Here is a 14,001-nt window from a genome sequence, read left to right on the forward strand (position 1 = left end):
TTGGCTCGAGCTCTGAAAAAATATATATTTTACAAAAAGAAAAAAATGAGGGATTAATCATGGAATACTAACAGTTAAGGAATAACCAAAGTTTGTATTGTTGTATATAGTTTTTCATTACAATTTTATATTTAATAGTCTTATGAAATCTGAAGATTTTAAATCCAAAAAAAAAAGATTTTTTTTTTTGTATTTTTCTTTAGTAAAGCTGTACAGTGTTATTAGGCCGGAATGAACTTCTTTGTTTGCGACAAAATTATAAAGAATAGTTCAATATAAACACAAGTTTGTGTGGTGTATTTATTAATGCCATAAATGTAAATAGTATGTTAATTGGCATTATAAGTAAATTGTAGTCTTTCACACTTCTGTCTGACACAACATGACTAAAAATAAGTTTTTATTCACAAAAACATTTATATATACATATATATAAACATTTATTTTTAATAAATTTGCAAAGATTTCAAACAAACTTCTTTCATGTTGTCATTATGGGGTATTGTTTGTAGAATTGTGACGAAAATATTGAATTTAATCCATTTGGAATAAGGCTGTAACATAACAAAATGTGGAAAAGAGTGAAGCGCTGTGAATACTTTCCGAATGCACTGTATGTTACAAAATAAACTTTCTACAGGTTAAATGATGTGGATTAGAGAGAATTACGAGTTTACGCTCCACACAGTAATGTCGTAGATGATGATTGGCCTGTCACAGAGCCACTCGATTGTCTTTGGCCCATTTTTTCATGATGCGGATGATGTACTCGACCTGCGGATTCCCTGCGCTGCGTAACATTGGCAAAACCTCCTTCAAAGTCTCTCTAGGAACAAATAAAATAACAAATAATCTGAGACTTTTTACATTTCAGATTCAAAACAGCTCTGATCATATAAATCCCAAAGTCATCAATTATCAGAAACTAGTCCAGTTTTTACACCAATAACATTTCTCGGTTTGAATATTAACGTTCAGGTGAGATAAATGTCACAGTGATGTAATATCGTGTGAGACCTCGGTTCTCGTCCTGCCAGGATGAGCTGGAAGATTCCCACACAGGCTCCACGCTTTCCCTCCCAGTATTCCGGATTCTGATGATCCAGACGCTCCAGAACGTCAAACGCCTTCGCCGCATAGTAAAACTGTCCCATCTGACACACACACACACACACACCCACACAGTTATGCACTTACACACTTAGAACTCATGACTTTGTAAATAGAGTATATAAATCTCATCAGCAGTTCTTCTGACTTTAAAGGCCAAACAGTGTGCTGAATTATAAACACTGAGATATAAAGTATAGAACGCTGGACATGTTTTTCACACGAACATCACAACCTGACCTATGGGGTTGAGCCATCTGAGGGGTGGCGTGAACAAAGCAACAAACTGTGAGAACTGCATCAAGGTTTAAGGCAGATGTTGGTGCTGTGGTGCGTGTGTCATTTCTGTTTTGTGCAAAATGTTAGCATTTGTTTCAACATGCTACCAGACGGTACAGAGTTCAAGTGAACGATTTGAAACACAGCCCCTTGTTTAAAGTGGATGTGTGGAGAGGAATCACTCTGAGCTTTCAGTAGAAACACATTCATTCATGTCTTTATAAAGTGCCTTCAAGTCATTTTTAAACTGACTAACTGACTCAAAGTCAGTTTTTCATCATTGAATCACTTCCGAGTAAAATAATCAGGTTTATTGATGATGCATATCTATGCAAATCTTCGTGATTGTCCAGATAAATGCTCTCTAGAAACATACAAGCCGCTGGAAAAAAAAGGTTCCTGTTAAACTCTTCACTGCTCTCCATGTTTAGCTAGCTCGCTAAGCTGCTCTCAGCTTCATTTAGATTGGATGGGGCTATGGTGTGTCTCAAACCTAGTTGGTTGTTGACCGTCACTCTGACTTGCTGTAGAACAGTGGTTCCCAAACTTTTTACAGTGGCGTACCCCCCCAGGCATTTAATATCCCTTTGCTTACCCCCTCTCTCAAACTGTGTTGTCTGACGATGGCATCCTCTGTTTCTTCTGGGTTTTTTTGGACCTTCCCCAAGCATTACACCAGCTATATCAGCTGCAGCAGGAAGAATTAAGTCTTCCACAATAGTATGGGGGTTGCCCGTCTTAGCCACTCTGCAACTCCCCATGTAGAATGCTTCCAGACCCTTTCTGTTTAGGTTTTCCTACGCTGTCATAAGGGTCTTACTACTCCTGAGATGTCTTAAATGTCTTTCAAAAAACTCTCGAGGTTTATTTAGTAAAAAGTAAGTAGCATGCTTTGTTTCTAAACGTCTACGCAGAAATTCTGGTTTCATGGAGTTATGAAAGAGTACGTTTGCACATATACACACTGTGACTGGGGGTTTTCTTCACTGTCAGCGTATGTAAAGCCCAAAGAAATATATTTCTCATCATATTTGCGCCTCTTTGATGGTTTTTCTGCGAATTGCTGGTGAAGAGCAGCTGGCGTTTCAACTTTGGATACATTGCTGTCTGTATCTGCGTGAACTGGGCTCGTAACAGTGGGTACACTTACGCTTGCTACGGATGCGGTGTTAGAAAGACCTGGGCCACTGCTGTCAGAGGACTGTGGATCAGTAGTGCTTGCTGTGGTTGCGGGCCGATATCTTTGTAGCCACTTCTCCATTTTAATATTACGAGCTATTACTTAACTTCATCACATAGCCGTGTGCTGGCGATAAATGACATGCGGTAAGATGCGCAATGACGCATGACTGTGAGTGGATGCAGGTTTGACCACGAAAGACAGGATAATTTGATTGGATGTCATGTATTTGACCTTTATAACATTGCAATTTTGCTGTTTGTACACTGGAGGGGGCAAAAGTTTATTTTTTGGCTGTGAGAAAAACATGGATTAGAATTTTAATGTTGTTTAGTTAGGCGGAATTAAATGAACAGGAAATCTCAGCATTTTGCTCCTGTACCCCCTCTGTCACCTCGCGTACCCCTACACGTACCCCAGTTTGGGAACCACTGCTGTAGAAGGAAATATGTCGACATACAGTATGGAATCAAATCACACTTCTCAAGACGTTCTGAGGACTTTAAGCGATATAATGATCTATAACAGTGTAGAATTATGCTAACAATACTAACATAACTTAACATAACGCTAACAAGAGAATTCGTTATGATTTCTTTACCACTCTGATATAACCACACAACTCAAATGACTCAAAAGTACATTTCTATCTTTATATAGAGTTGAAGTTAAATGGTATTATTTCTATGCTGATTATAGTAATTCATTACGAATAAAAAAAATTAAATAAACGTGATAACGATATAATGATGATGACCTTGTAGCAGTCATTGGCGATGAGCTGCAGGAGGCTGAAGGAATCAGCTGAAGTCTCCATTTTGAGGTAAAGTTCCCACGCCAGCCGAGCTTTCTGATTCATAATGTCTACAACACACACACACACACACACACACACAATACAGAATACGTCACCTTATCAACCTTATTACATTATAATGCACTATTATTAATAAATTAATGCATTTCCAAATAAATATATACTAATATGAATACATAAATTATCTCAAAAATAAAATACAGAATATAATTATATTGTATAGACATTATTTAAATTGACCGAATTAAATAATTAATAAATTTTATATAAATACATGAAATAAAAATGTAAAAGCTTTTTAGTTTATTGAGTTGTTTAATGCATGTAACACTGGTCATTTATTATTACTGTTTCATATTTTATTAAATCCTTAAATGTACTAACACGTACATGCAGAAATTAATATATTTAAAAAATAAATTATATAAAAATGAGGAAAAATAGATATAGAAATAAATAAGCACATTAAAAATGTATTTAATTGTATATAACAGATTAGCGGATAAGACGTTAGTGTCTCAGTAAATTAAATAAATGATTCCTCAGTGCAGTTCAATTTGCTTAATATTCATTTTAACTTTGTTCACTCTCCATTGTACTCTGTTTTTTTTAAGTATTAATGTAGTCTGTGATAAACGTACTGTGGGACCATTACTTTAACAGAGATATGAGACATAAACATGGAGACGTACAGCAGCGGGCGAGCCAGCTCAGATACACATAGTCATTCCTGATCTTCTCACTCTGGATGAGCAGGAACACCTGTACAAACACACACACACACACACACACACAGACACACCAACACTTCTGTGACGTCAGGTGCATGTGATGTGATGATGTGACGAATGATGACAAATTGATGACATAATGATGTGGTGAAATGGTGATGTAATGATTTGATGAAATGGTGATATAATCATGTAATGACGTGATGATGTGTTGAAGTGGTGATGTGATGAAGTAATAAGATGATGTAAGTGGTGATGTAATGATGTGATGAAGTGGTGATGGAATGACGTGTTGAAGTGGTGGTGTAATGATGTGACGACGTGGTGATGTAATGTTGTGCTGATGTAATGACGTGATGAAGTGGTGATATAGTGATGTGCTGATGTAATGATGTGATGAAGTGCTGATGTAATGACGTGATGAAGTGGTGATGGAATGATGTAATGAATTGGTGATGTAATGAAGTGCTAATGTAATAATTTGATGACGTGGTGATGTGATGACGTGGTGACGTAATGATCTGATGAGGTGATGTAATGATCTGATGACGTGTTGAAGTGGTGATGTGATGAAGTGGTGAAGTGATGACATGAGGGATACACACCTCCTCGGCCTCTTTAAAGTTCCCTAAAGCAGCTTTGGCCTGAGCGTAGTTGAAGTTAAACGTGTCATCAGTGTAGAAATAACTCTGAAACACAGAAGCACACAGATACTGCATTAAGATCATTAACACACACACTTATATCCTGCTTATAGAAACGCATTTAATTTATTATAACATCACAGTGCGGTTGAATTCTGGAATCTGATTGGTCAGAAGGTGAGCAGTGTTTCTGTGTAACAGTGCGGCTCAGACTGTAGTTTCAGCTGTAGCATGAACGACAGGTTTATATTAATGCGCTCATGCTAATATTTTATTGTTTCTATAGTAACAGCTCATTCACAGGGACTCATACTAATAATGTTATGTGTCGTTCAGTAATAACTTAAACATTGTAATTGTTGGTAAATCACTGTGGTATAAGTGGAATAACACACTCCAGACCATGAAAATAATGCACTTTGGGGTGAGAACATTAATTCTGTTTTTGTGTGTGTGTGTTTTTGACCTTTACTGAGTTGAGATAGATCAGCACGTCCTCAAACTGTTTCAGCAGGAAGAAGCAGGAAGCCATACACTGTCGACCAGGGATAGTGTCTAACACACACACACACACACACACACACACACACCATTTAGAACAAAAGCATGTTATTAAAATTATATAGTTTTACAGACGTGTAACGTGAATTATTAATGATGAAACTTGAAGTTACCGCATTCACTAGCTGAACCTCCGACCAGCTGGAAAAACTGCTGTGCAATCTTCAAATGATCCCTCTGAACAGAACAAACACACACACACACACACACACACAAACTCCTTTTCAATATCATTATTGTATATAACAATCATAATTAATAATAATTAATAATGATCACAAATAATAATAATAAATAATGAATTAATAATCTGATCACACATTTATTTAGTCCATTTTCTATGTGTGTGTGTGTTTTAGAGGAATATTAAATGCTGAATGTTAAACGTGCAACTCACAGATCCGATTTCCTGTCCGAGTGCTGCGTTCACCACTCCTTTAAGGATGTACTCCTGCAACACACACACACACACACACACACACACAATGTTTCTGTTCAAAGGTTTCCCAGCACAATGTACACATTACTCAAATTGTGAATAATTTCCACACAGCTGTTGTTCTTGGCGCTTTTTGATGATGTCATTATCTCAGCGTTACAGAGATTTGCTACAGAAAGTGATGAAGAAGACCAAGAAGTGAAAAGCAGAATACCTGAGGGGTTGTGGGTTCCAGGTCTTTAATCAGATTATATGCTTCCTGAACATCATCTAAAGGAAAAGTGGGAACAGGACTACATGTTACACCTGTGTGTAAGTGTGTAGGAGTGAGAGAGTGTGTGTGTAGAGTGAGAGTGTGTGTGTGTGTGTGTGTGTGCGAGTGTGTGTGTAGAGTGAGTGAGTGATCGAGTGAGTGTGTGAGTGTACCCTGTCTGAGGTAGTAGATGACAAGGTTGAGCCGAGCCTCAGTGATGACATCGATGAGAGGAGGGAGAACCTGTAGAGCTCCTTCACCTCCTCGGAACACCACGAGGTTGTGTCGGATCAGCTCTTTAGCGAACTCAAACGAGCTGGAGGAGATGTCCATCAGGTTCTTCAGCTCAGCCTGCAGAGGAACACGCGCGCATGGGCGCGCACACACACACACACACACACACACACATCAGTATTCAGAGCTCAGATGTAACTATGGACTTAAGTGCTATTCAGAAGTTACAAGACATTTATTCGTGTGGGGATGGAGTTTATTCAAAACAGATTCATGTCTCAGTTACACACACAAGGACGGAGTTTATCTCAAACAGAGGCGTGTCTCAATTACGCTTGAGTCTGATCTTGAACTTAATAAGCGCATGTTTCTTTTGTGATATCAGCTTGCGTGACAAGCAGTGCTAAGCCCAGCTCCACTGGACTATTCAAGGCCAATATTATAAATATATAAATATGACAATAAGCCATTTTGTTAAATTAAACCAGTGATTAATCGGATAATTACAACTAGAACTAGATTTATGTCACCCCTCGCCATCTTCTCGTTCATATTAATCTTTTATTTTGAAATTCGCTTTTTTAGTCCATATTTTCTATCCCTGATTATTTTGGGATTAAAGGTGAGAGTTTGTGTATAAATGCGGTGGTTTAGACTCTATTAAAAACTCTGCCTTAGATGCTTCTCAAGAAAAATATTTTGACCCCAAAGTTGTGAACTCCATGCAGCTGATTTGAATAATCTGAATGTGAAGATCAGAAAAACCAGCTGCGTATCTCGACTCTGAATACCAGCAACTTTCCCAGACTAAATACTGACATAACTTTTGGACTATCAACTCTGAATAATGTGCTGCGATGAACACAGGGCAGTCTTTATGTGTTTCTATTGAAAGAATAAATGGGAAGTGTGTGTGTGTGTGTTTGTGTGTGTGTGAGGACCTCAGCAGCTTTGCCATTGTACAGTCTGAAGTGATTGCAGGCTTTGAGGTTGAGGGCGATGGTGGAGTCAGGAACACTCTGCAGATAAACGGCCAGAACCTCCTGAGACACGTCGTAATAATCCAGTTTATAGTAACAGAGAGCTACGTACACGTTCAGAGCCAGGAACTCCCTATATATACACATACACACACACACACACACACACACACACACCAGTGCACATGTATGAGGTGTGTGTTATAGCTGTGTCCCCCTAAGTCAAAAATCTTCTGAGATCTGATTGGCTGAGAGCAGTAAGAACGATAACACATGCACACACACAGGTGTGTGTTCTGCAGTAATAATGAGTACCTGTTCTGCAGTAATATGCGTTTGTAGATATCGATGGCCTCCTGGTAGTGTGACCTCATGTAGTGGATGGAGGCGAGGCTCAGCTGGTCCTCTGTCACATCCTCCAGGTTCTGGTGGAATCCCATCAACTTCTTCTCATCACCAAACTGAGAGACAGTCAGTCAGTCAGTCAAACAAACAAACAAACAAACAAACACACACACACATCATCATCATCACCAGCAGAGCTCATAAATATTCTGCACAGGCAACATTACCAAAACATTTGGGGGGAAGGTTAGGAGTTCAAATCCTGAGATCAGCTGTTCAGCCCTTTATTATTTGTTTATTTATTTATTTATTTATGTATTTACTCCTCAGCTACGAGCCCGAACAGGAAGAGATCAAATTAGATTAAAACAAAAACAAAAAAATCTGCTGAGTAAAATTTTAATTTACTGAAACCTCTGTGATGCTTATAAACACACACACACCTTGTGTGCTAAGTGAAAGAGAAGTCGGTTCTGTAGCTGAATCTTTGGTCCTGTAAAAGAAAACAATAAATTATAATAAAAAAACACAGCTATGAAATGTTCAGTAAAGAGGAACGAAGGGAGAGTGAGAGAAGTGTACTAAGTAGTGCACACTACAGTAGAGTGACTGAGATGAAAGTGGGCTAACCTTTGAGCGCAGCAACTTCTGCTTCTTTATAAAGGCCGAGGAAAAACAGAGCGCAGCCCAGAAACACCCAGACATCAGAGGGACAGTCGGGGCTCAGGGTCAGGGTCTTATACTCCTGAGAGTTTACACATGAGCACACACACACACACACACACACACAGAGTTTATATAATGCATCTAAACCACTGACATTATAAATAACACTTTGTTTTCCTGAACTCTGACTGATTTACATTTACAGACCAACAAAAGTTCTTGCCATGGTTACCTTTAGCTAATTAACCTCGTGGGCATCTCACTTGCTACTTGCTAGTGCTATTCAACAAGATTTTTACCCTCTTGGAGGCACTTCAGTTAGAGAACACACACACACACACATAAACACACACACACCTCCATCGCTCTCTTGTGGTCTCCTAAGTGGAAGGCACAATAGCCTAACCAGAGGTCCGTGTTCTCCTCAGCTGTTCCACCATTCCTCTGGAACTTAAAGGACACACACACACGCACACACACACACACACACACAGATATCCTGATCATCACAGCCCTGATTACAATTATATCAACAAAAGCACATTTCTTGAGTGGTTGCTAGGGGTGGTTGCTAGGGTGTTGTTTGGCAGTTGCAATGGTGTTCCATGTGGTTGCTAGGCAGTTGCTATGATACATTATGTGGTGGTTAGGGTGTTGCAATGTGTTATGGTATTTCAGGTGGTTGCTTGGGGGTTGAGTAAGTGAGATAAGGGGCCTAGGGGATAAGTGTGCACCGGCATTGTGTCCCTGTGTGGGGGGAAAATTCCAACTTGGAAATGGCTGCTAGTGGGAAATGGTGCGACCCATCAAAAAGGTACATCTACTATGTTCTTCTTTTGCTTAGTATTTTCCTGATGATAAACGGTGTGTTTCATTTCGTACCTCCAGCAGTGTAATGGCTCCCAGGTAGTCTCTCTGGTTGAGGTAATCTTCTACCCGAGGAATCTTTTTACTCTTATTCTTCCTTTTCTTCTCACTGGAGCTCAGCGAGGTTTCACCACCGAGTGCCGGCTTCACCCGAGACAAGATCTAACAAACAAACACACACACACAGTGCTGCTAAGCTCTGGCTCCTGATTGGTCAGAAGGTGTTGATTAATTCTCTAGAACAGCAGCTCTGACAGTAGCGCAAGTTTATATTAATGCTCTCGCTCTAATACGTCCGTCACTTTCTCTTTCTTTCTGTCTTTCAACTTCAAACCAACTTCAAGCTTATGAAACAGTTTCAAACGTTCAGCTTGTCTCTGTCAAGCCAAATTCAAAGTTAGTCATTATGAAATGTCGTGCAATAAGATGAATAAAACAGAGAACATGTCCTGCAGCAGAGACAGAGAAAAGCTCCGTTAACACATGACATGAAAATGAGATTGAACACAAAACTACTATCAGGTCATTTCAAATAAATCCTAAAAATGTGATTAATCTCTTATGCACTAGGTTTAGTTTCTGAATCTGTGAGTTTAATAAAATAATGAAAGTTCATTTTAATAATTTCAAACTTGAAATTAGATGTGTGTAAAAGAGAGACATATAAGTTTTAAGAGAGAAGTAAAAGATTGGAGTCACTGCTGATTTCTTAAAATGTAAACATTTTTTAAAAATAATAAATAAATAAATAAATAAGAAAAGAAAGAAAGAAAGAACAGAAACAGCTGTTGATTTAGTTTATTGATCAAACTACAATAAACCACTGGAAATGAGAAGAAATATAAATAGCCCGTTTAATTTAAAAGAAATGATCAAACTGAATAAATCTGGTTATTTAATTAGCTAATATTATTTTATGAGCACGAAGCTGAATGTTTTAGATGCATTCATGTGTAGCGCTACTCACCATGATGTCTGAAGATCACTGTGAATGAAAACGATCAGTTCTAAACCAACATAATATTAAATAATCTAGAATATATATATATATATATTATACACAACATTCAGAGGTGCAACTCTAAAACGGCTACAGCTTCTCAAACAGAAGAAAGAGTCGGCCAGTAACAGCTCCCACTGCAGCTAGCTAGAGAATATAAGCGAAACTAGCTAGCAATCTGCATTTATTTAGTTTAGATATGCTCACTGTACTGTCTAAAACACCTAAATAACAATTAATTAAGTGTTTATTTATTTGACAGTGTGTTTAAAACAAACGTTTTCGGCAAGTTACGCTAGCTGCTAGGAAGCTAATTCCTCGTCGCCACACTACGGCAACACGTAGTTGCCAGGCAACCGCAATTTCCGGAAGACATTTTAATTATTTTACTTTTGTATTATTTGCTTAGTTTTATCAAAGTGTAATAACAAGAGTAAAGTATTTGTACCATATATAGCTATATAATGTGTATTTTTATGTATTACAGGGTAATATGTATTTTTGGTTTATGTATGTTTATAGAAATTAAGTACAATACTTACGAAGCCCCAGTGGCCTAATGGATAAGGCACTGGCCTCCTAAGCCAGGGATTGTGGGTTCGAGTCCCATCTGGGGTGTGTGTATTTTATTTTTTATTTTTTGTGATCTTACCATTACTACAAAAATAGAGTTTTTTTAATCGTTCGCGCATAGTCGTACGCACAGCCTTTCAAAGTAAACTCCATTTGACATGTACACCTACACAGTCGGTCGACGCATACGCATTAAGACAACTTGCACTACCTCTCCTGGCGTACAAGAGTCAGTACAGAGCAGTAAAGCAGGTCTTCTGGTGTGAAGGACGACAACGAAGAAGAATCACATCGACACGAAGAACAATGTTGGGAAAGGTGTTCTACGTATTGTATTTCTTTTTTAAGTATTGTGTAATCCAATTAATTTTAAAGACATTTTTAATGTATAATAACTTGGTACCTCTTTTCTCAAATAATTTGGTTTCCTTTTCCAAATAAAGTCAAAAAGTAATTTGTCAACAAATAAACAAGTAAAATGTTAACAACTTTAGAAGGTGATAAGGAAACATAAACTGATCTGTAGATTCCTTCAGCCTTGGACAAAAGGATACTCCCCTATAATGACAAATCCATTTGTAACCACGTGTTAAATCTATTGTTGGGTTGTTGTTTTTGTTTTGTTTTTTGTAATGATTGAGTCAAAATGTCAATCACTGCACATATTCTCATCTTTATTTATAATTACTCCAAGATAAGTCACAATGGTTTTGATTGGAATCAAACGAACCCATTGGAAACAATTGGATTGGATTGGAATCCAAGAGAACCCATGGAACAAAAGAACCCATTGGAAACAAAAGAACCCATGTCACACCCCTCTTCATCTCCCTCCACTGGCTTCCTGTAGCTGCCCGCATCAAGTTCAAGGCCTTGATGCACACCTACAAGACCTGGTCAGGAACAGCACCCTCCTACCTCAACTCTCTCCTGAAGGCCTACGTTCCCTCTCGCAATCTGCGATCGATTAGCAACCGACGTTTAGCAGTTCCAACTCAGCGTGGCGCAAGGTCCTGCTGGCCCAAATTTTGCCTATTACCTGAAGACACTTAACATAGAAACAGATACTCACATATTCAATTGGAGAAAGAAAAATAAGACACCAGCCGTGAGTGAGAAGAAGCAAGGGTCCAGGTTTATTCGTTCCATTCCACCACACGAGATCCACACAGTTTGAGACGTCCCAAAATGCGATGTAAAAAACCAGAGCTGAAGCTTTTCCATTTATACAGTTTTCTTAGGGTCAGGATGACCCAGACACCAATGTGTTTTAGAAAGAGCTTATCAAAACTACCATTCTGTTTTAGAAAGGGCTTATCAAAATTACCAGTATGTTTTGAAAAGAGCCTTTTCCGAACACCATTAGGTTTGAAAGAGGTACGAGACACAACATTTCGGAGAGACCTTGGTCTCATAGTTATCTCGCGGGTGCAACGTGACTCAACTACCCTTATAAATGGCCCCTCTTGGTTCTCTCTTAAAAATTTAGGCCTTCATCTGTATTACTCCTGACTTTTTCTCGTGAGACAAGACTCTTCCCCACCTACAAGTATATTATGAGTAAGTTTCTTTCACATTTTTCTGTATTTCTGGTTTATAATTTCCTTTCATATTTGCTCTACATTTCTGTTATATATATATATATATGGTTATACTGCTTGCAAGTGGTTTACTGTACTCCCTACTTCATAATATCATTATATTATCCTTATAATATCTTAATACTCCTTTTATTATTCTTATAATCTTCTGTTTTCCTTCTGTATGTGTGTGCGTGTGTGTGTGTCTCTTAGTTGATCGTCCACCTACGCTCTGAGGCCTGCCGCACTAATCAAATACATGTATGGTTTGCGCCTTGCTTATCTGTGTGTTGTGTCTTAGGTAAACATCCGTTCATACAGTCCACCAGCCCAGTGAATTCTCAATAAGATTACATATTACTCATACTAGGTCTCCCTCGTGTTTATTTCATGTTTATTTTATATACAACAGTCCCTTTCCAGAACCTTCACACTAACTGTTCCTCAGTGGTGGAACGCACTTCCAATCTCAATCTGGACCGCAGAATCTCTCACCATCTTCAAAAAAGAGCTAAAGACCCACCTCTTCCATGAACACCTAACCAACTCATAATTATATATAAAAATAAATAAATAAAAAATTGCACTTACACCTCTACTCTGCACTTTGCTTCTTCTGGAATTCAATTAATGGATCTTGTATGGTAGCACTACTTGTATTGTTCTCTGCTTGATATATCGCTTTGCTTGTATTTTCTCATTTGTAAGTCGCTTTGGATAAAAGCGTCTGCTAAGTGAATAAATGTAATGTAAATGAATGCCACATATATCTGATAAATTACAGTTTTTCAAGGGAAAAAGGACCGATTGACACATATTCACTCGCAATCCTGATATATCTGAAAAATATTTAATACAATTGACAGCTTTATGAACTTCATGTTCATCTTTCAAAAACACTGTTGTGTCATCTGCAAACTGACACAACTTAAACTTTTCCCCCAAAGCTGTAATACCTTTAACATATCCTTTCTTTAAATGAATAGCCATTAGGGGTTGCTAACAAAAATAAAAGGGGAGAAATCAGACAACCTTGTTTAATCCCTCTGCCAATTTCAAATCTCTTAGATGTTCCCTGTTTCTATTGTTAATTTGCAAAAATACCTCCTGCATTTTTATTTGAACAATATGTAGAGCTACAGCAACAGAATCAATTAACTTAGAACTCTTTACACTGCCCATGAAACGGCTAAATAACATTTTGCTTTAATGGGTGTGCAACAGCAACATAAGGTGATGCTTTATACTACATGGGTGTGTTCGTTTATTCCAGATGAATACAGGTTATAGGCTTACGTTAGGTACTAGCATGAAGTACTCTGCCAGCCTTTTGTTGCTGCCATCAAAGTCAAAATGACCTTATTTCTTAAAATGGTGCATTTACATCAGTTTAAACATCTGATATGTTTTCTATGTTCTGTCGTGAATAAAATGCAGGTTTATAAGATTTGCAAATCATCGCATTCTGTTTTTATTTACATTTTACACAACGTCAAAACTTTTTTGGAATTGGGTCTGTACATGGCAAATTTTACATGATTTGATAGTTTATTTTTTTTTATTAAATATCAAAAATCTAAAAGGTGTGCGTTATAGCTGACACCTACATGAACACTTTACAGTTGGTTTTGTGACCAAGTCCTTCCCTTCAAATGCTATTGGCCTTAGAAACATGTATACAAGTGTCATATGTAACTTTAGAGATGGTGCCTTAATTTGCGAATCTCAAACATCCAACATCA

General features: G+C 37.9%; 1 protein-coding gene, 1 long non-coding RNA gene and 1 other non-coding gene across 6 annotated transcripts; 2 read left to right on the forward strand and 1 right to left on the reverse strand.

Moving 5' to 3' along the window:
• Positions 1-298: 298 nt before the first annotated feature.
• On the reverse strand, positions 299-10,446 carry ttc26 (tetratricopeptide repeat domain 26). Of its 4 annotated transcripts, none has more exons than XM_053638236.1 (17): positions 10,074-10,446; positions 9,122-9,268; positions 8,597-8,689; positions 8,204-8,318; positions 8,017-8,066; positions 7,544-7,689; positions 7,190-7,361; positions 6,188-6,365; positions 5,976-6,031; positions 5,720-5,773; positions 5,436-5,499; positions 5,228-5,316; positions 4,723-4,761; positions 4,079-4,148; positions 3,327-3,433; positions 1,018-1,154; positions 299-826 (listed from the first exon to the last, which is right to left on the reverse strand). In XM_053638236.1, exons 1-17 carry the CDS (start codon positions 10,074-10,076, stop codon positions 715-717), a joined length of 1,632 nt encoding a protein of 543 aa, XP_053494211.1. In that variant the 5' UTR covers positions 10,077-10,446; the 3' UTR covers positions 299-714. The 4 variants fall into 4 exon arrangements, with proteins under 4 accessions (XP_053494211.1, XP_053494209.1, XP_053494210.1 ...); XM_053638234.1 differs by having other exon boundaries at positions 4,079-4,196; XM_053638235.1 differs by having other exon boundaries at positions 4,723-4,806.
• LOC128615868 (uncharacterized) lies at positions 8,689-13,705 on the forward strand. The gene is made up of 4 exons (XR_008387303.1): positions 8,689-9,053; positions 12,169-12,239; positions 12,473-12,560; positions 12,672-13,705. It is a non-coding gene; the product is annotated as an uncharacterized LOC128615868 (long non-coding RNA).
• trnar-ccu (transfer RNA arginine (anticodon CCU)) lies at positions 10,652-10,724 on the forward strand. The gene has a single exon. It is a non-coding gene; the product is annotated as a tRNA-Arg (tRNA).
• Positions 13,706-14,001: the final 296 nt, after the last annotated feature.

This window comes from Ictalurus furcatus, chromosome 12 (genome assembly GCF_023375685.1).
Source record: "Ictalurus furcatus strain D&B chromosome 12, Billie_1.0, whole genome shotgun sequence".
NCBI lineage: Eukaryota > Metazoa > Chordata > Actinopteri > Siluriformes > Ictaluridae > Ictalurus > Ictalurus furcatus.

Bases quoted from the DNA above. Each gene is read 5' to 3' on its own strand.
- ttc26 (XM_053638232.1), bottom strand. The intron at 5,500-5,719 runs GTGAGTTGCACG...TGTTCTGTTCAG, and splicing joins TCGGACAGGAAATCGGATCT to AGGGATCATTTGAAGATTGC. The intron at 4,807-5,227 runs GTCAAAAACACA...TCTGTGTTTCAG, and splicing joins TCTATCTCAACTCAGTAAAG to AGTTATTTCTACACTGATGA.